Genomic DNA, 24,586 nt, shown 5'->3' with positions numbered 1-24,586 from the left:
TAAGACTATACACATTAGTCTCGCTAAAGTTCCTTCATTTTTAGCATGTCATTTTATTACTTCAAATGGGTACAGAACACAGAGCTAATGAAACCAGTTTATAAACACATTTTCTGGACAAAAACTAGTGAAAGTAATGACACACATGACAAAACATAAAACAAAAAAATACATGTTAATTTCTGCCAAATTTACCACACATTTATTACATGTGTATTTTAAAATACATGACGATGCAAAACATTTGATCCTGTTGAATCTATACATTTCTAATAGAGGAGGTCAAGCTAATGCCAGCCGCTCAATCTTCACATTTAATTTGATTGATGAAAACACTGTGATGGTTGTTGACAGGTAAAAGAAAAAAGACCTCACAAACAGACTAAATGAATTAACAAGCTTTATTTGCTTTGGACAAATACACCCAAATTAGATCAAATGATTAGAAGTTGAAATGTTGCCGTGACAACTCATTTCCATCATATCAAAGTGACAGAACCACATCCCTTTTTTTAATATTAGTTCTACATTTGTCACCCAAATGTGCCAGCACGTTGTTGTACATATTAATTATCGTATATTTTGAATTATTTACTGCAGTTAAACAAGTTTCTTATCTTTTCAAATCTAATTTAAAGCCCAATGTTTACAGGTGAGGCGGCTCTAAATTGTGATGTGAACTGTATGAAAACTGGACGTTAACACGAAGTGAGAGATTTGAGTCTATAAACCCAGCAGGTTAATCCCTGCATCATTCTAACTGCGCGAGAGCTTTTAGATTTGACTGTGTCGCTGCCATCATGGGATCTTTTGAATGCGAGGCCATTTCTAAGAAGAACGTGATGCGCTCAGTTTTTAAATCGACGATTGGTAATCATTGGAGTTTCCAGCAAGCCGATGGGATGAATTCGAGTCAACCAAATTTTGATCCATGAATCGTTGGTGCGGTGTCCATGACGGGCCATCTGAGTCCCCGGATTTGAATTGCTCTGAATAGTTCAAGTTAGTTTTTAGAGTTTCACATCAGGGTGAAGTCACATGTTGGGGAGACAACAGATTCCTCTTAAGTTACATCTACCAATCTATTATGTACATGATATAAATATAATACATTGAGAGTTACTGACAAATCCTCAAACAACCTTAGATAGAAATTGAGGGGGAAATATGCAAGCATTTATGTATTGAATATTTTCACAGAATCATTAGACGGGGATTAATATTTCCAATAAACAAAAAGCTGAGACGTGCGTATATTTAAAGTAGTTTGTAGAATTGAATCATAACCAGTGTCGGTCTTTCCATAGCTGACGCTCACCCACACTTCCTTTAAACCTGCTAAATTTAGATGCTGGGGTTTTGATCAGGGTAAAATGTGTTAGTATTTCACAGTAAAAGAGCAGGAATGAAATACAAATGTTGTTGCTCTTTGTAGATATTAATTGTGTAATACTGTTTTAAAACAAATGCTGTTGGTCTAAAACAGATGTCTGTGTATGAAAATGAAATATATATCTTTTAAAGAATAAGAAATCATCTCTGCGTTTGTCTGAATTTTCCCCTCAGGATGTCACACTGAGAATACGCAGACCAAGACCGAATGACGGCATAGAGAGCTCAAAACGTTAGAAGATCATATCAGCTGTCTTTCTGTCGGCCTCTCATGCATATCCCACATATGACAGTTAAACACAGTGAACAGGGCTTCAGTTGGCCCACGTGGAAACAGATTTTGCATGAGAAACAGAGAAAAAGAACGGTTTTTTTTTTTCTCATTGACCAAAAATGCACATTGGTTTTCATTTGTGGTTTCCTCTGTATAGCTTGTGAACGAAATGAAATTAGGTGAGCGTATCAGTGAAGGTGACAAGATTTTACATTTTGGGGCTTCTGTTGGAGTTCAAGGGAAGATTAAGATCTGATTTCATCTGAAAACCTAAATATAGTTTCCCTTTGACGTAGAGACATATTTAAAAAAAAAAAAAAAAAAAAAAAATAATGATTCTCTTCACAATGCACAACTGCTTTTAAAATGAAAGTTGAAACTTATAGAGAGACTTCCTTCCTAAATTTATGAGAGGAGGCAGAAAGCCAGACATGAAGAAGTGAGGACAGTGAATTTCCAGTATGTGTGTGTGGGGGGTGCCCTGCTGCAGCTCCGCTTCTTCCCCCGCCTCTTCATGTTCTTTCAACCTTTTCCTTTCAACTACTACATCATCGATCTATTTTGTGTTTTCTCCTCGACGTGATCAGAGGAATGTGATGTAAATGAGACAAAAAGTCCGGTGGGTGAGATATAAGAAAACAAAAGTAGCTTGCATGAAACCAAAGTAAAAGTCAGACAGTGCTGTTGTCAGTGCTGGAGACGGGCAGATGACTGTGTGTGTGTGTGTGTGTGTGTGTGTGTGTGTGTGTGTGTGTGTGTAGTACGGGGAGGGTGGTAGCGAGAATAGATGGGACAGCACCTCTCCTCAGAAAAAGAGCAATATGAGTTGGTTGGTGCAGGCACTAAGATTCTGGGACAGTTGATGGGTAGCATTTGTAACGAGGATCATTCGCAGCATCAGTCATTTCGTGGAAAAGGGTCTTTGTCAAATTCCCCGCTGGTGACACTCCCATAACTGACATGAATCCAGTTCATTTCACGACCCCGCACAGTCATAACGTGCAGTGATCGTACAGGTGGCTTGATGAGAAACGGGGGCTTGATATCTGGTAGAAATATATCAATGATATGAAAATGTTTTCAACAATGAAATGATGCCGGACACAATAATCTATTCAAAAATCACGAGAAGTTTGTTTTATCGAAGTTCAAAATCTAACGGAATCCAGGACAAGCTGGCTAGATCTGCAACCACCGCTCCTGACTCTTCCTGCAGCGCCACCATGAGGTTAACATGTGGGTTTTCTAACTGTTGAAAGTTACAAAGTTAAAAGTTGTGATTTTAAGGGAAATTTACCTCAATTATTAAACAGATTTCCCGAAACTTGGCTCACACACATGCACGTTCCCCTCAGGATGGATTTTAATTGTGAAGGTGATCCCTCAACCTCTTTCTCAAGCACCATCATCACGTCAAATTGTACTTTGGTTTATTTCCTTCAGCCTCAGCCGTACCTCAGCGCTAACTGTTAGCATGCAAAGTTGAAGAACACAGCGCCCATCTTATCTGATGAACACCTTTGTTGTCATTGTCAGCATGTCGCATTTAGTTCCAAGTGTTGCCGTGTTTTGCCTCAAAGAGCTGCCAGTTGTAAACTGTGTCCCAAAGGCACAATTCGAGTCAGCTGTTTCGTGAAAAGTTTAGTCGCACTGAAGAAGTGACCAAATAAAGCATAATCCAGCCAGGCAGGAAACACAGCTGATCTTTCAGCGAGCTGTTGATGGATACTATTATCACATGATGCAATGCGCAGAAGAAACAGAGGCGTTGCTCGCAGCTGGAAAAAGGATTTAAATGAATTGTTGATGATACAGCTCCAGAGAGATATAGGAGAGCAAAAGATAAATCAGTTGTGGTCATGAAGTTTAACATTCGAACGTTCATTTTTTATTCCTGCTACTAAAACAGTAGAATATGACGGCCGGCGTGTCGTACACACGGTATAGAATCCAGTAGGTTTTTGTAGTGTGGATTTGGGACACAGTGTCAGTGCTATTTCTTGAGGGAAAGTAAGAAAACCAACTACTTCTGTGTTTAGGTCCTCCTTTATTGAAGCACAAACCTTGGACAGTTCTGCTTTACAGGTCGGCCTTAAACTATTATATCGGCTCTATCAAATTTGACGTTGCCTTCAGATTCATTTAAAGTGCGAGTTTAATAGCTGCCTCTCTGACTCATATCTATTGTGCCTACATTGTCTCTCGCTTTATTGAAACCCTCCGAATATCACAATTCAATTTCTTTAAAAATTAGTCTGAACATGGGCAGATTACATTTTTACACATGTAGTTTATAACCAAGAAACACACATGTATTTTCTTCCGTAGGCAGCATTTACATACAAGATAAATGTCATTTTACTGCAAATTCTATTGCGTGATTGTAATTGTCTTTTCAGTCATTTTGTTTCAAGGGGATTTTACATGACTCACGCACAAGTATATAAAAGACATGTAAACCCACATGCTGATTTACTGTTCAATGAGAGAGAGCAACAGACAAACATAGAGGGAGGAGAGAAAACAGAAGAGACTGAAGAAGGGAAGCGGCATTACTGCTGAAAGAGGAAGTGCTGTGGCTGTGGAGACAGGTCAGTTGCTACCTAACATACTATTATAACAAACACACACACGAAGACTAACTTCCTGACAACCTCTAAGCTCAGATCAGTATCTTGATTTGAAGCCAGAGTCGACACAACAGCACCTGTTATTTCCTGTTTTTGCTCATAATGTCTCTGGAGAATACAAAACTTTACTGACACTTCCGCTTCCTCACACCTGAACTCTGTCAGTCCTACTAAACTTGTCCAGGTAGCTGGTTTGACTGCAAATATAATCTCTTATCATCATTTAGGGGGTCACAGAGATGTATGTTTGATTTCTAATGGTACCAAACATGTCAGGCTAAGTTACAGGGAAAGGACTAAATGATATTTCCTTTGAAACCTATTTTGTTTGGGGGGGGGGGGGGGGGGGGAATATAACTTGGCCAGTCAGAGAATTGACATTCAAAGTGCTAAATGTGTATATTTTTTTCTTTTTTTAATGGTGCATTTTGGGCAATAAAATCAGAATTTAGAAAGAAATATCAGAGTATTTATCAAAAGCGACACACAAACTTCCCCCCTCCGAGCTTAACTTTAAAATCTGGACTTTTTTTTTTTTTTTTTTTTTTTTTAGAGCAGATTGGATTTATTTAAAAAAAAAAAAAAAAAAAAAAAAAAAAAAAAGTCTTAACAAACGTTGTGTTTTATTCAAGTAAAAGAAATGTTGTTTTCTTGTAATCCAATCTTTAAAATCTTTGTGGTTGTAGCTGAAACCTATGTGCCCACAAAGTCACAGCAATTTGCAGCTCCGTAGTTTCACAGGGAATTAAACACTGCTGTTCAAACTGTTGAAATGCTCTTTCAAAGCCAGCCGCTGATCTGATCGGTGCGTCTGTCCCCCCCCCCCCCCCCCCCCCCCTGCAGGACACCAGCAGTGACGGAAGCATGGGCGGCACGAGGCAGCCTTTAAATGCAGTCCCAGGTTGAGGTTAATGCTAATCGTGATAGGGGTTGTTCATTGGCAGACACCTAACATGTTAGCATTAGCTTCAATTTGGGACATCTCACAAACAAAGTGGAGACGGTGGCGATGCTCGGACTGGTTAAGAGTGATCTATGGTAAGGAGAGCGCAGCGTAAAGAGACAGGGTGAGGGGCTGTAATGGACCAACTGTTCTGTCACATACACTCCATGCAGCGGTGGAAGAAGTATTCACGTCCTTAATGAAGTAATCCTACTTTCAAATCCGGTAAAAGTACAGGCAGCAAAATGGAAAGTAAAAAATACTGGTTTGAGCCATCTGACTCGTCACTAATCACATGATTAGATTGTTAATATACTGTTGTAGCTGCAGGTGGAGTTTGAACCGCTTTATATCCAGAGCCAGCACACAAATATGAGAGAAAAGAGGAAGAAACAATATTCTGATCCACAAATCTTCATTTTCAGTTTGTTTTTTTGTTTTGTTGCATTTTTCTGTAATGTTTGATTTTTGGTGAGAATTAAATCGCTTGAAAATGTATTGAAATAAATCCTTGAGAAGTTTGGAGGGAAAAAAAAAATCACCTATATTTTGGTGGAGCTGTTTACAACTCGTAGACATGTTGAATGTGGGTCCGACTACACAGATTTCTGTAAGACATCAGAGGTCAAACAGGCTTAAAACCACCGGTGTAATCTTTAGCAATGTGTTGTAAAAAGCTTGTTATATTCTCCATTGTCTCAAATCTTCATCTGAAAAGTAACCAAAAGATGATAAATAAATGTAGTGGAGTAGAAAGTACAATACTTCCCTCTGAAAGTACCTCAAAATTGTATTTATACTTGAGTAAATGTTTCCACCCCTGTAACTGTCACAGCTCTTGTCACAGCTCTGTTCCACGTGAAGCTGTAAAGATGCTGCTGTAACAATAAAGCTTTCAACGCATCTTTGATTCCTATTTGGTATTTTTTTACCCAAAAACAGCTGGTAATTGACCTACAACCTTTTCATGGTCTAAAACGGTCTCTTAAAACTCACCGACGGGTAGACGTTGCTTCTTTGAATTTTCCTTGACTCCTTTATCTTTCCACAGAGTAAAAGAGATTTGATTTTTCAAACCAAGTTTTAATCAATCCAGAGGACACTCAAGAGGAATTTCCACCACAATATAAGCAGTTACAAGATCTCCGATAACCTGAAGCCTGAGCACCCAAATAATCAGAGCGCAAATCGTACCATCCTTTATGTTGGCCACGCAGGTGCAGTAGGATGTCCGTACACTGAGGACACACCCATCTTGAATGTAGTTACATTAACATCAGTCACATACGGAGAAGGATGGAGCTGGTTTTGCAGTATGTAAGCATTGTGATTCAGACTACATAATAGATCCTAATTTGCACTTTGTTTTGCTTAATTTTCCAATTGTGAGTGAATTTGCTCCGCCAAAGGTAAGTGGATCTGAAATGGTTGCAATTTGAGACAACGGAAATGAAAGTTTTAGTGACAGCTAAATGAAAAACCATCATCAAACAAACCGAAATTGGGTTACAACAAGAACTTGAAAATTCCCTTAGTTTCATGTTAGATTTATTCTCACTTTTACGGTTTGCCTCTTTATTGATCAGAAATGCTTCAGACCTGAACTTGTGTTTTGTGTTATGTTTGGAATCTGCAAGCTTAAATGCATGACAAGAAAAAAAAAAAAATCATTCATTAAACATCTGAGGCTCGTGTGTCTGAAGTTTGTAGCTGCTTGTCCAATTTTATGTTTACATGAGAAAACATTTCTGCAAATTGCATTCCCTGTGTGGTGCATGTCGAGGTTTAAATTAATTATAAATATGAAAGATGTTGCCAGCACTTTGAGCGCACACAGCCCAGTCTGTTCCTGACAGAAATGCACACATCTCTGTGCAGCTCAGCTGACATTTGTGGTGCTTTAGTCTTGTGAAAGAAGCCCTGCGTAATCTTTTAAACCACTTTGTCATTAGTTCAGACTCCCTGAAAATGAGAGGATTACAGTCTTGGATCCTTACAGGGCAGAATATCTAGGACTTTAAAGAAAATCCACTCATCTCAACTCATCCATACAACAAAGATTTTAAACACAATCATCCATATTAAAACAAAAAGCACGACAATTAAACAGTATTCTCAGGATGTAGTGGTGGATTTCTTAAACTCAGCTGCTTGCAGTTTTAAAGGTTCTTCAGGAGTTTGTCTAAAGTTTTTAAAGTGTCCTGGTTCATTTAAGGTAATCACTGACTCAGTTGTCTCTCTATTTGTAACCAGATGAGTGTTTCTGTATGGATTCATTAGGATGCCAAAAATCATTAAAAGCCCATTTTAACATTAGAAAAGTAGAAAATTATGGGAAAAGTAAAAATTTCACAATTTCACCAGAAGTTCTTTTTAGAAATGTTTGAAGAGGTTAAACTGGTCTTTGACATTTACACCAACAAAAATAAAGCTTTAAAAAAAAAAAAAAAAAAAAAAAAAAAAATCTTGATATGTATCTCGGTTGAATTCATATCCAGAAATGTACCAATCAAAGTGCCCAGCAGTGCCCGGTCCCTCCCACGCACGAGCCTGTATATGGGCGGACCGGTGGGTCAGCTGATGACTAAAACATTCCGCACAGTCTCTGTCCCCCAATACACGGATTTCGTCGCACGAATGATTTTGTAGCCAATTACGCACAATGTGGAACATTTCATGCAACCGCAGGAGGAAGACTCGCAACTTGGTGGTGGGATTTCACTCAGGAATGTGTCCTCTGCGCGCACCTGGAGCCGCCGGAGACATGAAGAGGCGACAGGTTTTAGCCCGTTTCTACTTTGTTTTATGATACTGAGACGCTGCGCACCTGCGATTCATTCCTGTGATGGGGAGAAGCACATGGAGCTGCGGCGCCGTGATCCTGCTGGCCATTTGCTCCTGTCGCGCCGTCACTCTGGAGTCCATCCACTGGAGTAGCTCCAATGCAAAGTGAGTGGATAAATCAGTGTCTGGTGAATTCAACTTTCTGCATTTGCTTTGTGCCTGTAGTGTCACCTAATTAACAAAGTTAGAGAGAAGAGCAGCAACTCTTAAACTGCAAACCGAGAGCTTTCAGTCGATTCATTGTTTCGTTAATTGACAGAAAATGAGTGAATTGCAGTTCTGATAAGCTACTAAGAATTTAAGTCATTTATAAATGTCAAATGCCAGACGTCCTTTAATGCAGCTTGAATTTGTTGCTTCTTTTAATATATTAAAACTAAACAAATTATTTATTTGATTTATGTAATATTAGAAAACATTGAAAAATGCACCTCACAAACTCCTTAAGTCCAAAGTGTCATCTACAAATTGGTTGTTTGATATTGAGTTTAGTATTGAAATCCGCACATAAGCTGAAATGATACGGTTTTTGGCATATTTGCAGTCAAAATGGGTCAAAGGATTAATCGCTTACAGAAGTTGCAAAATAATTTTCTGTTGATCCATTAATCTATTGATCTTTGCAGTTTTAAAACTGAAAATCTTTGGGCTTTAGCCTTTTGTACAGATAAAACAAACAATCTAAAACATCTCCTTGGTGTTTGTTTGACTTGTGAGGGGACATTTTCACTAATACATCAAATAATTTAACACAAACTTTTGAAAAGCTCATTTTCTTTTGTGGTTAAAAGTCAGAAACATTGGCACTTTGTGATTCATTAGTTTAAGCAAACAGTCATGTAATGATGCTTCAGTCCGTGCTGTTTAAGGTCATTTTTTAAGTATAATTTCTTCTCTTTTATTCCCCCTTTCTGCCTCTTGCACATAGATTTACTCGAGGTCAGGGTCTGGTCCTGTTCCCTCAGATAGGGGACAAGATGGACATTGTGTGTCCGCGGGCAGATGCTTCCTCTGGGGGAGAGGAGGAGTTTTACAGAGTCTTCCTGGTCTCCCGAAGTCAGATGGAGAGCTGCACCATTGACAAGACGGACACACCTCTGCTGAACTGTGACAAGCCTCACCGCGACGTCAAGTTCACGTTCAAGTTTCAGGAGTTCAGCCCCAACCTCTGGGGCTTGGAGTTCCTCAAGGGGAAGGACTATTATATCACCTGTGAGTTAGTGAAGCCATGGCTGCCACAAGTGTCGCACACGTTCCTACTCGTGCATACTGTACGTGCAAATCAGGACGGAGACGCAAGCTGCTGGTTCCTACAGGTGGAACGGCGTTTGCACCAATGCTAGCAACTGTTTCTTCTTCTGTTTTTTTTGTTTTTTGTTTTTTTTTCCCTGGGTAAAAAGGAAGCCATCATCCTTGGCTCCAGCTCAATTTGTCAGTTTGCGTGAGAATCAAAAAAATGTGGCCTCGTTATTGGGACGCTGTCGGTTGAACCAGAATCTTGGTGGCAAGTGATGCATGAGATGGAGAGCAAGTCTGACCGTGTAGCCTCACCCACCTCGCCACGCTCTGACAGCACACTTCGCTCTGGCAGGCCAGTGTGATTCCAAGGGCTTACATGCCCCAAATCACACAAGGCTTTTACAGCATCAGGCAGATTTGATGGGAGCTTTCATGGCAACGTGGCTTGTAGCCTGTGAAATGTTGTTATCTGACCTAAATGCTGCTAACAAGTCTACGTGTGTGTGAGTGACAGGGGTGAGCGAGAGTTCTTGGTGTGTGTGTTTATGTGAGTTTAGTTGAGTTGCTGCGATGCCAGTTACTTCTTCAAAAGGCTAGCTGCTAAATTATTTTTATTCATGCATCTAAAGCTCAAATGTGGTTAGTTGACTCCATCAGAATATTAACCTCGGTTTCCTGTTTATTAAGTGCACTTGGCTGAAACTGATGCAGCCAAATGCAACAGTTCTGTAATAAATCCTCTCATCATGAAGGTTGTAATGTTCAGTTCTTGTTGAAACCATTTTAGTGATTTGGCTTTGTGGTCATTTTGGAGGATATAGTGAGCTCTGGCTTAATTTGTGATGAGCATTTTTAATTGTTTTTTGATTTATATAATGGAAAATGAAAATTATTTGGTGGCGCTCTAGTTGTATTTTTTGTGTTTTTCTTTTACACACTGTGATAGTTTCATAGTTGTGCTATGTTTGGCATCTTTTTGCATAAGTGATGCAACATTTGGCAACCGGCTAAACTGCAAAGAAATCAAGGGAACCATGCATCGCTTAACAATTTTGTATTAGGTTGATTTCCCGAAACCTCAAAACAAAATAATGTATTTTGCCTTCTCTCTCTGCTTGTCAGCCACCTCTACAGGCTCTCTGCAAGGTCTGGATAATACTAATGGAGGGGTGTGTAGGACCAAATCCATGAAGCTGGTGCTGAGAGTCGGCCAAAGTAAGCACTTTGTGTTTGGATGTATGTTTGCCAACCTGTGTGTAAAGCTTTGAGAAAGACAGACGCACCATGATACAGCTATGTGACAAACGCTACTAAAGGAACAACAATAATAATGGTGGTTTCATTTAGTTTATTGTACGTGTATTACGATAGTATCATCGTCTCTCGAATTACTGAGTGGTCAGATAATCTCAGTCATCCACTGATTCTCTTGAGGAGAGATTGCTGTTATGAATTATCTCAAATCCCTAATTCAACCCACTGGCAGTTTAAAGCCATCAGTATTATCCTACATGCAATCATTTCAGATGAGGATGGCGGTCAATAGAATTTTTTTCCCTGTATTAATGTCAGTATTATATCATGTATATCCAATATAAATGTCAGAGCAGCCAGTGGTCCATCTTTATTATTTCTTGCGCTGATCACACATTCAAATTTAACAAAAAAATTATTCATAATTCTCTCTCCTCTTACTTTAAATGTCCTGAAAATAAATCACTGTAAAATTCAAACAGAAACACATGGTTTCTTATATATATATATATATATATATATATATATATTAAGATGACATTATCATTTTATTAGTTAAGCAACCTGACATTGAACTTGTTTACACATTTGTGGCATGACAGTGTACTATATTAACTCCACAAGAAGAAATTGGACAAATGCTTTGATTCTGTATGTTTTTCTAAAAACTTTAGAAGCTAAATCTATTAAAGGCCCAAAATGTAGTTTTCTGACCTCAGAATGTGAAGTATTATTTTTATCAATTATTCAAGGGTTTGAGTTAGAGATGAAAAATCTGCATTTCGGGAGTTTCTCAACTGATCATAACTGAAAATATTGAGCTGTTTTCCTGCTGTGTTTACAAACGCCGCTTGTGTAAACAAACCTTATCCAGGGACAGGAAAATATTAATAACTCGGATTTAGTTGTAATCTTGTTTTATTCTTCACATATATTAATAATCCTGTCAATCAGGTTGAGAGTTGTTGCAGTTGTGTCGGTTTTGGATTTACAGATTTTAAAACTGAAAATCTCCTCATTAGTTTGTACATTCACAGTAAATGGTGATGTTAGTAAATTTAAATGAACGGAAAATGAATGATAAAACATTTAAGAAAAAACTAGTTTGATAACTCACACTGAGCATAAAGATGTTAATGTATGTGTGTTGTCCTCACAAATCAATAAATTAAATTTCATTCTAGTTTATTTGCTGCTTACTTAAAGGCCACCATATGTCTGTCTACTGTGATGAATTTCTTATTTATGTTTGTTTGGAAAACTGCTCAAAGCCAGTTGCACAAATAATTGTAATTTGTGGCATTAAGTGCAGTTACTCTGTAATTTTTGTTGTTCTTGACTCTTCTAGAAGTTTGCAGATTGTACCTTAAACTCCCATCAGACTCTATTTAAAGGGGCACTGCAGCAATTTAGTACACCACTGACAAACTTGAAAAGCATTCATAGAAGAAGTATTCAAAACTTTTGATTAAGTCAAAATATCAATGCAGTAATGTAAATGTAGTAAAAGTCCTGCATGAAAAATCCTACCTTATTTAAAGAACAGACATTTGAGCAACATGTGTATTTAAACTATCAGAATTAATTTTGTTTTATCATCATACAACATTGTAAGAGTGTTAATATTGACACACCATGTCCAATTTATTTCAAGTACTAGTAGTTTCCAACCTGTGGATCTGGCTGCTCCAAAGGGTCAAAAGATAAACATGATGAGTTTTGAGGTCATTAATGGGAAGAAGAGGAGAGAAAAAAATAACTGATTCGAGAATCAGCTTTAGTTTTCTTGGACTTTGATCAAAAAATGTTTTGTTTTGTATGATATTGATTCATTGGCCTGTAACACTTACTCACATTAAACCATGTTTGAAGTTTAGAGCGTAAATCTCCGGTGGAGCTGCAGAAAAATCACACATTTGAAACGGACAAGGTTTTTGTAAATGGTCAGAAGAAAAAATACTGATTAAATCTTTAACATTGTTTTGTACTTTATAAGCCTTTTTGTCTCTATGAATTTTTTTTTTAAATGTTACACAAAATAACTAACAATAGCTGTCAAATATATAGAAGTGGCAAATATTTCCCTCTGAAATGCCTCAAAGTTTCTTAAAGGTGTACTTAAGTTGAATTAATGCAGTTACTTTCAATGTTAAAGAATCAAATCAAAGCGAGAAAAAGAGGAACTCAAAGCTGAGGATGCTTAAGTGGTTTCACTTGATGTAATTTTCTCAGACTTGACGATACTCTTCCAGAACCACACAGGAAAATATGCAAATGTCAAAACCAGTGGTGTGCATTCCCTAAAAAAAAAAAATAGAGATGGCTCATTCACTTGTGTGTTTGCATGTGTAGGTGGAGAAAGTGAACACATTCATGATTCTAGTCAAGAAAAGAATGAGTCTTCTGCTTTTGATTCTTAGGGACTGATATCAAACACCAATGCTTCAGTGATCATCGTTGCCACTGTAGCTTCAACAGGAACATTGTGGCTCCTACACCGTGAACCTGAGAGATGTGAGGTGTGGTGATAAAATTTGTATAACTTTATACTTCCAGACTCTTCAGATCCAACTTCAACTCTTCAGGAGTCTCCTACCAGATTTCCACCTGTACGACCCAAGGCCAAAGACGCCTCCACGAAAGACAAGGACGCAAAAAGTAAAGCTGGTACGGAGACGAACCAAAAACATTGCCTGGAGATTTATGTACACAAATACTGTCCGCAGTTTGACACCAAAGAGCAGACTTTAGAATTCAGGGATGATAATTGAGCTGACTAAGCAGTTTATTTGGTACATCTTGCTCAAGAAGCTGTGCAATTACTTTTATATTCTTAAAGGTTATAATATGCCATGAAGAAACAAACAACAAATAATTATTAAGGATGTAGTTTGTAGTGTTATTTAATGTTATTATGTTATACCTAAAAATTCATATAAGACGGCTGGAAAATGCTCAGCTTGATATTAAGTGTGTTTGAAATGTGTTTTACACACACACACAAACACAAACTTAGATTAACTTGTAATTTTTTTGTTGAGTCACTGTTCTTCATTGAAACTATCTATGAACTTGCGAATACCTTTAGTTTCAAAACTTAATTTGTTGGAGTCAAGATGTCCCCTTCTTCACTGAGATGTCCATTCTCAGTTTCCAGTTGCACACTGGACAATGAATGGTGTCCAAATTAGCCGTGATGTGATCAAAAGATTCTATAACCTGACTGCTGAACACATTACAACTTTAAATTTGTTGTGATTTTGACGTTCCCACACTATAATACAGTAATGTGCTTTAAAAATGGCTACCAGGGACGTAGAAGTCTACATAATTTGAGTTAAATGGACTTGAACACTAATATAGTCCTCTAAAGACGGATGGATCTGGATTTCAGCTCATAAATCTGAATGTTTTGCTCCATAAATCGAAGGATTTTGAACTCTCCTGTTCTTAGGCTTTTTGCAAATCTACAAACAGAATGAAAAGAATGAAAAATGACCACAAATTGTATCAGAGTTGATGTTACCACAGATCAGGAAACTTCAGACTCAAACCCTCCTGTGATCATGATTCACTGTCAGATGACAGAAAAAGGCAACAGACTATTTACAACTATATGACACTAAAGATTAGAGCATATTCTCTGGTGTCCTGCTTTGACAGCATTCCCCCCCCTCCCCCCCATGTTAGCACCTACTGATCAGGATGTAGCAGGGCATGAGCTGAGTGAAATTGATTTTCAATCTCTGTGCTGGCCTGACTTTGGTCCTTCAGCTCAGTTTCTTCTTCTCCCCCAGACGCAGGACAAACAAACCCCAGTGGCAGCGGTGGCTCCGAGCCGGGACTGTTCATGTGGGTCGTCTGTGGCTGCGTGATCCTCCTTGTGGTCATCGTGATTCTGCTGGCCGTGCTGTGGAGGTGCCGCCACCGTCGCTGCGTCCCAGACAGCCAGCAGTCTGCCTCCGTGTCCCTCAACACTTTGGCTGTGCCGAAGCGGGACAGCATCGGCAGCGACAACAACGGCTCGGACCGCAGCGACGTTGTCTTTCCAATGCGGGCTTCTGACAGCATGATGTGTCGTCACTATGAGCGTGTGAGCAGCGACTACGGCCCCCCTGTGTACATAGTTCAGGAGATAACGCCCCAGAGTCCCACCAACATCTACTACAAAGTCTAATGTTTGCTGCTTTGATGACAGTCTTTGATTAATATGGTGGAAGACATCATTTTCCGCCTCTGTGGACGCAGTTTGAAAGACAATACTTCCATGACTACACTTGTCAAGTGTGAAAAAATGTGGGGAGCTGATCGGAGAGCTGTGGTGCTCTGACTGTGTGCGTGAAACAGACCGACGGCAGTATTATTCTTGGGTCATGCTGCATCGAGTGCACAAAATGTTCTCATTTTGTTTCCTTGATTTATTGAAGAGACAATCAGAGAGGAAACTGGTGTCATAACATATCATTCAGTAGTTGTGTTCAGTTTGTTTTGAGATATGCTTGAAAGTGTGCTGCAAATTTATTTATAAGAAAATAATTATTTGTGATTGTCACCACGTGGCAGCTTCAGCTGTACAGTATGTGTTTTATTTATTTATTTATTTAATTGGAGGAAAAAAAGATTGATATTGTATTCAAACACTAAATTTACAAGCACTTGTATAGAGATTTCTCACAACTCTGTTGTAATAAGCCATAGTTGTGTGAACTTTGTTTAAAATGCTGTGAACTGAAATGAAATTATGATTTTTTTTTTTGTGGCATTTATTAAACTAAAACGGTTTGAAGGGATTCCACACTCTGTCTGATCAATTCAGCGTCTCCTCAAAGATCTGATCGAGTGTGAACTTCGATTTAAGGCTTTGTTTCCTTTCTGCCTCTGATGAGCTACGGGGGGGAGGGAAGAGGTGCACAGGCAGAAAACAACATGAAGGGGAAATGAAAGTTGGACTCGGAGCAGATGCCGACTAATCATGGGACACTCCCGCAGTGTTTTGAAAGGTTACAACCTTTCGGACATTTGTGTTGATGTTTATTTCAGCTGTGGTTCATGTTAGACTATTTCTAAACAGTTCTCTGACTGATTTTTTTTGGGGGGGGTTGGGTGCATGAAATGAGGCACTGAGCATGTCTCGCTATCACTCCTCTAATGGTGCTCCTGGGATCGTGACTGTCATTCTGCAGTTAACACCATGCTGAGTTTTAAACTGTCTTATACGGTTGAATGGACAAAATAATGACATAATAAAAGCTGCAGTTTGATATTAGAAAGTGAAGAGTTACCTGGATTTCTTTTTTATTACCTCTGAATAATTGAGTTTATAGTCATATGCCAAAAGTAATCTTACGGGTGGGGCACATGGAAAAAAAAAAAAATACCCTTTGTATGCAGTGGAAAAGACAATTTTTTTTTTTTTTTTTTTTTTTAAATCTCTTTTTGAGTGTCTTTGAACCTTTCGCTCATAAAAATATTAAACAGCTGCAGTGTCACCTTTTGCAGGTCAACATATTTGGGTTGTCGGCTTCTAATAAATCTGTGAAGGTAAAGAACATCTATTTACCTAAAGACACAGCCTTTCATAGTCTCGGTGTCTCTCCTGTGGCGCTGTGCGGTGCATCCATGGGTGAACGTGTTTCATGCTCCTTCAGCCACATCATGCTGCACATTTTCAACCTGTCAGCCTCCATGAGCTTCCTCTCCACCAGGGACACTGTTGCCTCTGAAAGCACGCCAGGCTGGAGGATCTTCAGGACATGTGCTCTGTGTGTCGCACAAGGAAACAGCTAAAATTAAACCGGTTCTATAAAGAAACATAGAAAAGATGGCTGCTTTTAAAGGAAATGTTTTTGTTGTGATCAAATTTGCTGTAAATGCTGGATTATAGAGGTTCATACTCCCAACAGTGTGCCACTTATCTTTTGGGCTTGATACATAAACTTTAATAAAGAGCTGCAGATGACAAGCATGGAGGGCCTTTCTCTTATCCTGCAGCAAAATGTGGTTTCCTTTCTGGCAGGAGATTTATTTAAAACCCCGGAGGGAGAATCAATAGAAAATGTGTCAACGATAACTTCATCACTTCTTTCTATAATTGACTTCTTTAATGTGCCGTGCCCAGTCTAAACCACTGTTTTCAATGGGGATACACATTTTATTCTGGTTCTACTCGAATAAGCCACAATCATCTGATTTGATTCCTTCCTTGAACTCCTTGTGCGCGGCCCTCGTGTCTTACTACATTGTGAAAAAACAAGATAACACAAATTGGCTTCTAACTCGGAAACCACGCCAGAGCGTGTTCGTTGTCTGTGTGCATGTGTACGTCTTCATACTCCCCCGCCTCGAGTGATCCTCGCGCTTGTGAGACGTTTTTGTCCTGCGTGAGGCTTCACAGCTGAATGGGCCGTGGTCAGGCGAGGTGAGTTCAGTTGACCTCAGGGTCACAAGGAGACAATGGTGGCCAGGCCTCTATAGGCAGAACAAAACCGAGACCCCAGGCTCATAGCCCCTGTTGTAGGAGGGGCTTGGATATAGTAGGCCATTTTTCTTTTTAAATAGCAGTGCTAAGAAGTGGTGCTGCATCAAATGGGATGTTTTGGATCTCAAGTACAAGCTTGAATAGGACAAGTGCTCCAACTGAGGCGTTTTAAATTGTCAATTTTGTTGGTGAAGCATCTGCTCAGGTTTATAGTGCAGAATCAACAAAATGGTCTCATGCCTGTATGAACTGCTGCTTGGCCACAAGTCCTTTTCCTTTACCTATCCCAGATAATGTAAGGTATCATGATAGGTGGTCCTGTTGTTTTACCTGCTCTCGTGGATAAATCTTGAACTATCATCTTGTGCAGAGAGCACAGAGCTCGCAGCGGAGGGGGAGGTCTAATAAGGAGAGCCGTAAGCTTTTTATCTGACCCCATGGGACGATGTGAGGTCCACAAACTCCCTGTGTCCACCCACCCCCCACCTCACGTCCATATGCAGAGGAACTACTGGCTTTGTGTGGGGGGTTGGGGGTCATAACTGAGCGTTCCCACTCTCACGGTGTGCACAGAGAAGAGAGGAAGAACCTCTAATCTGGTTTATGGGTGAAACATTTTCCAGTTATTGGTCAGTTAATTCAGAGAGAATTAAAGTTCAGATTAAACACACACCTCTTGATGAAGTGGACCAACAAAAACAAAAACAAAAAACCTTCTGTCTGAGGAATTTCTAACCAAGCAGAGTTTAGAGAAACATCAGCATGCATCACATGGCGGCTTTAACTGTAAATAATTGGAAATATTAAACCTATTAGAAGCTACCTGGCATGAATTTATTGACTTTTTCTCTGAATCTCTGTGGGAAGTAAAAGGTGCTTTTTTTTCTCCCATGAAACAGAAACTCTGGTGACAAGGAAGTGTCTGGTGCTCCTTCTTACAGTTGGAAAGCATTCATGTCATTACAGTATAGTATTCAGTTTTCTAGTTCCCTCTGCTGGCCAGCTCCTATACTGTATCCCACTCATGTGCTTGTGACAATTCACAGGATTCAACATATTTCAACAGGTCATGGAAAACCTGCAGCGGCAGATCATAAGTTTTTATAAAAGATTTGTCACTTTCAGCACATCCGCCTGGAAACAATTCGAAAAATGAGTAAGATGCAAAATAACAACGAGCTGAGGGTAAAAACCTTTTAATGAGTTTCATCTAATCACCATTATATTCTCAACAACTGGATCAGTTTAATGAGGAAATAAAGAAATTTTAAAGCTCCCGAGCTTGAAAGGATTCTTCCATATTTCTTTGTTTCTCAACTCCATTGTCGTGGGCGCTCTTTAAAAAAAAGCTGCCTTATCATTTATTTAACTGTATTTACATGTTTATGTTGTGAACAAAGATGCCATTGGAGGGATTTGTTTTACTGTTTGTTAAAGCTCCAGAGGAAACTCACACCTGGAACTTTTAGTGCTGGAAGAGGGAATCCAAACCAGAACCATCTGAATTATAAAAATAATACATGAAAACAATTGATTTACCTGTTTGGGTGCCAAATAACTATTTAGATAACGTATAGGGAAACGTTTAGAGGGGAAATGTGTCTTTGCTAGAACTGTTTATAACTCATCAACATCTGAAACATACTGGAAGAGCTTTGTGTTAAACTTATCTTTTTTTTGTTTTTAATTTGAAAGTAATAAGTAACTACAGCAAATGTTATGGGGTAAAAAGAAGAACAAATTCCTCTGCAATGTAATGCAACTGGTGTAAAATAAAAAACACAGTTGGTTGCTTTATATAGCCAACCATTTACAAAAGAAAAGGGTGCACAAATAAAGGTGAGGTGTGACATTGTTAAAAAAATCATCTTTAAGATTTAATTTACAAATTTAATTTCCGCTTCATTCCTGTCATAAGCATACGAAAAAACACAAAACATGAAAGTTTGGGAGCTTAAATTCAATATTGTCCACATAAATATCGCTGCACAAATCACGTTTTTTCTCTAAATCCAAAGCATTTAAAAAACAAAAAAAAACAGTTCTATACTTTGACACATTCAAATAAATCTACTGTTAAAGTGCTCAGACAGAGTTGACTTTTAAAATGCATAAAAACTGTGACGTGTGCTTCTGCATCCTGAGAGCCCTGAGTTTGTGTCAGTGGTTTAAGTTTTTGGTTATGATGTCTCTAAACACAGACTTTATTCTGGTGTTCATTTCTTGTTGCTGTTGAGTGCTTTTCTTTGTTTGTTTGTTTACTTTAATTGCCTCTGGATCTGTAATGGGCTGTAAACTGCGTGAAACTAAAACAGTGTCTCCAGAAGGTTAAATCAAAACTGGACTGATGACTTTTGTTTGATTATTACGCGGTGTAGAAAGACAAATAAATAAATAGAAAATTTAAACAATGGAAGTCAAGAAAATCTCTTATGTTTCTTTTTTTGTTACGAAGTGCCTGTCAAGATCTGCTGCTTCCTACTAGAAGCAAGTTTACTCAGTTATCTGGATAACTTTGATCCTGAGGGAAATATCTAACTCTGGAGCTGCTAAATGTTTCATTATGTTCAGCGGCTCCTCTCCAACATCCGGCCGTTTTGTTTGAAATTTGAGAAGAGAGAAGAACCAGAGAGCAAACGGATTGTAAGCTCTCTGTGTGCATGAAATATTAAAAGTATTTTGGTTTATATCAGAGAGGAAGTTGCAAAATTACAAACTCATTATGATCATTAACATTTAATGAACCTCAACAACATTAAATACCCATAATTTTTCATATGTAGAAACCCCATATTTGTAGTTTTCATCGTTTGAGACATTGTAAGAAAAGTGTTGAAGTTTGCTTTGAACTATTTTGAAGGCAAAAGATAAAAATATGACCAACAGACTGATGTTAAACATTGTTTTACTTACTTAAAACAATTGTTTTAATTGTTCCTAAAAACTTTTTTTTATCATTTCCCTTTTTATATTTACCTCATAACCTATTTGATTATTACATCAAATTTATATTTCCATTGTTAGAGATCATTCTTCTTAAAACTGTAACAATTTTGTATAGAGGTTTGGTTGAAGAGTTCATTGTGACTAATTAACTAAAGTTAACCTCAAACAGGGAGTTTAGATTCTAGCCATGTTGTTGTTGTGTCACTATAAATCATTTACAAATAGTCCTGTAAAATAAGTTAACATGTTAAGTAAAATGTAATCAGATATCACTGTTAGCCTGTTTCAACTTAATGAACTAAAGAGCCTTATGTTTTATTTGTAGAAAATCTTTTATTAAAATCTTTCATTAATCTTTTTAAAATGTTCTACTTTTTTTGTCCAATGTTAACAACACAGACTGTTGGTTGATATGAATAAATTAATGAACTTTTTCTGTTCTTTTAGATGTAGTTTGGGTTCTTAATTTTAGATTTTGCACACATTTAATCTTCTTTAAAAAAAAACTCCAAATAATAATACAAAATTTACCATCGTGTCTTTAAAGGTGACCTGAATTACAATAACAGATGGAAAACGTGTTTAATTTCAGAATAAAAACGGGAAAAAAAAAAGGCGAATGTCCATTTTGTCTGGCTGCATGGAGGCTGACAAAAATTATGCAAATCTACATGTGACAATTACACATTAAAGGCTAATTTTCACGAGTTGTGGAGCAGCAACAGGTTCATTAATTGTTTTTTGTTTGTTTTTTTGATGTAAATACAATGAGGGCACCATAAAGAATAACATGTGGTCAGTAAAAAAATAATAATAAAAAAAAAAATAGTTTCACTATTCAGCGCTAAATACTTGCATTTAAATGAATAGATGCAGGCTATGAGATGATATATATATATATATATATATATATATACATATATATGAATATATATATATATGTGTGTCCGCTGTGATGTAAAACACGAAATGGTCTTAAAGCTGCGTAAACAGGCTTGTCTACCGTTATGCGTGCACATAATCTGATATTAGAGGGTGTTGAAAACAGCAGCGATCCCCGTCTGTCTCCCTCTCCTCCCTCTGGAGAGGTGGAGGCTGTTTGGTTGGAGATGTGGGTCGGAAGTACCGTAGTTTATGTATGCTAATAGGGGAGTTGGGGGTTGTAGCTAGATATTTACGTTCAGTGGGAGCCGCCCTTCATTCACCCACATGGTTACCAACTGGTCGCCTTCGCGCCACTTTCCCGAAGCCCGCAATCATTTTTAAGCAGCGGATCTGGGCCAAAAATTGACTCCCGATCGGCTCGGATTTCACTCTGTGTTTCGTTTTTGTCCGCCAGTAGAAAAGTTTTCGGGACAGTTGCGTATTTATTCGTCTCTTTTGTCGCCGAGAGACTAACGCGGCAGCCCAAGCAAGTGAGCGAAGATGGTGGATTTCGGGCTGGTGAGTGTCTACCGAGCGCATGTTTATCGGCAAGGAAGTCTAGGCTTTTTGTGTGTGTGTGTGTGTGTGTGTGTGTGGTGGGTTGTTTTAAAAAAAATAAAAAAAAAATTTAATCTCCGTTTTTTAGAGAACGAAAATCCCAAACGGTGTGTATTGTGCCTTGTTTTCACGTGTTTTTTTTTTTTTTTTTTTTAATTATTTTTTTTTTTTTTAATAAGATGCCCGCGGGGATACGCGAACATTATCGCGTTAAAACGATATGTTTGGCGATGAAAACAAGTGTAACGCGAGGCGCATGGCAGCTCTCCCCTTTCAGATCCACCATTGAGGGAATGAGGGAGATTTGAAAAGCTGCACGGAGCTTTTTTTTTTTTTTTGCTCCTCCGCTGCGCTTTTTTAGCAACTAGTTGAAAAAGATCTGGCCTCCCGATTAAACCCCCCCCTCCACACACACACGCACACCCCTCCCCGAGTTTAGTATACGCACGCTAGTACCGATATTTGAGAAGTTGGTTCGTAAATCTGGCCAATTTTTGGGCTGCTTCGGTCTGGAGTGCAGTGGTGTGTGAGTTAAAGTGCCCCCCAGAACAAAGCGGCAGCACATGGGGCAGTTTTAGGCCGCGCGTTTTAGCTTAGCTCCCCTAGCCTAGCCGCGTGAACTTGAAGAGTTGTTCTGTTGTGCCGAGTACAAAAAAAAAAAAAGAAAACACATTTTATATATATATATATAACAAAAGAAAAAAAAAAAAATAGGCCTTCCTAGAAAGATGGAGATAATACGGCCGATCCGACGGGACAGATGCGCCGCTGGTGTATTTTTTTTAAATTTTTTTTTGAACCGTGTGCTCGTTTGTTGTTGGCTAATGTGTGTCGTCAAACTAACCCCCCCCCTCCTCCACCCCCACGGTTTTATTAGCTCTCGGACGCGGACGCGAGCCAGCTGTCCCCCCCCCCCCACCACCCCTCCAGCTGAAAGCGGCTCATGTGTCGTTCCCAGCGGTAAACAGGGCGGCTGGTAACGTGGTTTTACGTCAAGCTACCGCCGGCTCGCAGCAGCCGGAGCGCTGCGCTGCCCCGCTCGGAGCAGCGCAGCGCTCGGCTACTGCGAGCCGCTAGCCTCCGCTCCCCCGAACGCGGCGGACGGTAGCCTTGTTTTTCTAGGACGTCCGAAACCGCGAGCCCGGTGTTTCCCTGCGAACAAACGACACGCGGGCGGCGGATTTCGGTGCGCCGTGCCACATTTATGTTTATCTTGATGGGGTTAGAAGTCGTTTAGGCTAAGGTTGGCGCACTTCGAGGCGCCATGTTAAAGAAGGTGGGGGAGGGGTGAACAACAGTGTTCCGTGCGCATGCGCGCCCGTGTCGCAGGGAACGCGGGCCGCAGCTTCTGCTCATTCATGTTTTCTGGTGACCTCGTGCTGCTCTAATACGCCATAACATAATCGTGTCACAAAAACAATCTCGTATAATTCTCGATTAACCAGTGATGGTGAGTCACAGCTCCGATGGTCGGCGAGCCGAAATCCGCGTTTTTAGTTTGTATTACTAAAAAGTGGGCTACACGTGCGCACTCGTCACCCTGCATGGGTAACTTGTTGCAAGGCCAAAAAAGTAGCATTCATTGCCTCAATGCGCTATCCTGACTTTTGTTTTTTTATTTTTTTCAGGCCCACCACGAGGTGCAAGACCCCAAACAAAGTTGCATCATGGAGCAGTGGGACCATCTCGGTGCTGAAGGGCAGAGCTGCTGTAATCCGTCTGTGTATTGTCAAAGTGCTTACAGTGCAGGTAGTACTATGTAATACCTACTGCAGTGGAGGCACTTAAAGCAATACCCTGACACTGGTGTGCCGATGCTTTGATGTTACATGTCATTTGAAGTACTGTCTTTGTGCTAAGGTGCATCTAGTGCAGATAGTGAAATAGACTAGCACCTACTGCCCTAAGTGCTCCTTCTGGCATAAGGGGCTGTGATATGCGCCACCAGACCATATTTTAAAATCTCTAATTGGGCTCAAATATCTCGCAGTTCACTGCTAGTTTTGCATAGTTGCACTACAAGAATAGATGAGTTGTGCAAATCTATGCAAAACTGATGGTGGCCTGCTTGCTCTCCACCTGTTTGCTTGGTTTTGGGGGTGTCACATCAAACACAACCTGATTGCATAATACACCAATAATGCTCTTTTTAAAAAACAAACAAAAAAAAAACAGGAGTATTTGCCAGTTGTCACCCAGTGAGCTCAGTTTCAGCAGTATTAAAGTGCTTATAGTGCAGGTAGTGTGTTGTCCTATCTACTGCAATGTAAGCACTTGAAGTACTTCTAACTGCATGTTTCTGAAGCTGGATGTGAAAAATCATCAAGGATGATCCTGTTAATCATCACTTGGTCAGTTTTGCTGGTTTGCATTCAGCTTTAACGGATGTATGCTGTGCAAATCCATGCAAAACTGACTGCGTAGATGAACCATGATCTGCCAAGTGGGATTGTTCTACTGCATGGTGTGTATTTATACATGTGTGGATGTTTGGAGATGTCCCTTCCTGTGCCGGTGGGGAGGAGTAGCAATGCTGTGTACCTCGAGGTATTGCACTTGTCCCGGCCTGTGTTGGAACGAGGAGCTCGAGCTGACCTGGATCTTCATCTGAGGTTGGTTAGAGATGAGCTGTAGTCAACTGTCCTGTCATGTTTTGGGCAGTTTGGTCTGTATGATCTTGATGTGTGAAGACTGATGGTATGTGTTTAAATGGGATAATTGTAATGTTGCTTGAAATATATTAAATCCTTTTATGCTTTTTTTTCTGTTTGATTTATTATTCTACTCGTGTTGTTTTTTCTGCACAATTCATACATCTCAAGCTAGATAGTGGGAGCTTTTTGAAAATATTTAAAATTTTACTTTGTAATGGCAACATGCCAATCAATTTATTGAAATTACCAAGCAACATGATCCCCAGACACTTCCAAGTACAAAGACTACATGGACGGCAATTCTCCCTTGTAAAAAAACCCAAAAAAACCCACCTACGTGTGAGGCATTAGAGTTTGTATTAACAAGTATTTTTACAGTCATAGCTTGAAAATCCCTCCAGACTTTGCTTGGTCTGATTAAACAGTTTACCATCGTTATACACCATGACA

General features: G+C 39.3%; 1 protein-coding gene and 1 long non-coding RNA gene across 2 annotated transcripts; both read left to right on the top strand.

The window, feature by feature from the left end:
* The first annotated feature begins 8,000 nt into the window (after positions 1–8,000).
* On the top strand, positions 8,001–15,268 carry LOC138213066 (ephrin-B2a-like). Its single transcript, XM_069173905.1, has 5 exons — positions 8,001–8,188; positions 9,012–9,295; positions 10,445–10,537; positions 13,133–13,243; positions 14,374–15,268. The coding sequence occupies exons 1-5, from the start codon at positions 8,085–8,087 to the stop codon at positions 14,751–14,753; spliced, it is 972 nt and encodes a 323-aa protein (XP_069030006.1). The 5' UTR covers positions 8,001–8,084; the 3' UTR covers positions 14,754–15,268.
* Positions 15,269–21,111: 5,843 nt separating this feature from the next.
* On the top strand, positions 21,112–24,254 carry LOC138213032 (uncharacterized). The gene is made up of 2 exons (XR_011179506.1): positions 21,112–21,443; positions 23,111–24,254. It is a non-coding gene; the product is annotated as an uncharacterized lncRNA (long non-coding RNA).
* The last annotated feature ends 332 nt before the right edge of the window (positions 24,255–24,586 follow it).

Source organism: Embiotoca jacksoni, unplaced genomic scaffold (genome assembly GCF_022577435.1).
Source record: "Embiotoca jacksoni isolate LCO1_2020_lvr unplaced genomic scaffold, fEmbJac1.0.p SCAF_6, whole genome shotgun sequence".
In the NCBI taxonomy this organism is placed as follows: Eukaryota; Metazoa; Chordata; class Actinopteri; family Embiotocidae; genus Embiotoca; species Embiotoca jacksoni.
Note: the sequence above shows the minus strand (reverse complement) of the source record. Positions and strands in the feature narration are given on the sequence as shown.

Bases quoted from the DNA above. Each gene is read 5' to 3' on its own strand.
- LOC138213066 (XM_069173905.1), top strand. From the start codon at position 8,085: ATGGGGAGAAGCACATGGAGCTGCGGCGCCGTGATCCTGCTGGCCATT. The intron at 8,189-9,011 runs GTGAGTGGATAA...TCTTGCACATAG, and splicing joins TGGAGTAGCTCCAATGCAAA to ATTTACTCGAGGTCAGGGTC. The intron at 13,244-14,373 runs GTACGGAGACGA...CTTCTCCCCCAG, and splicing joins GGACGCAAAAAGTAAAGCTG to ACGCAGGACAAACAAACCCC.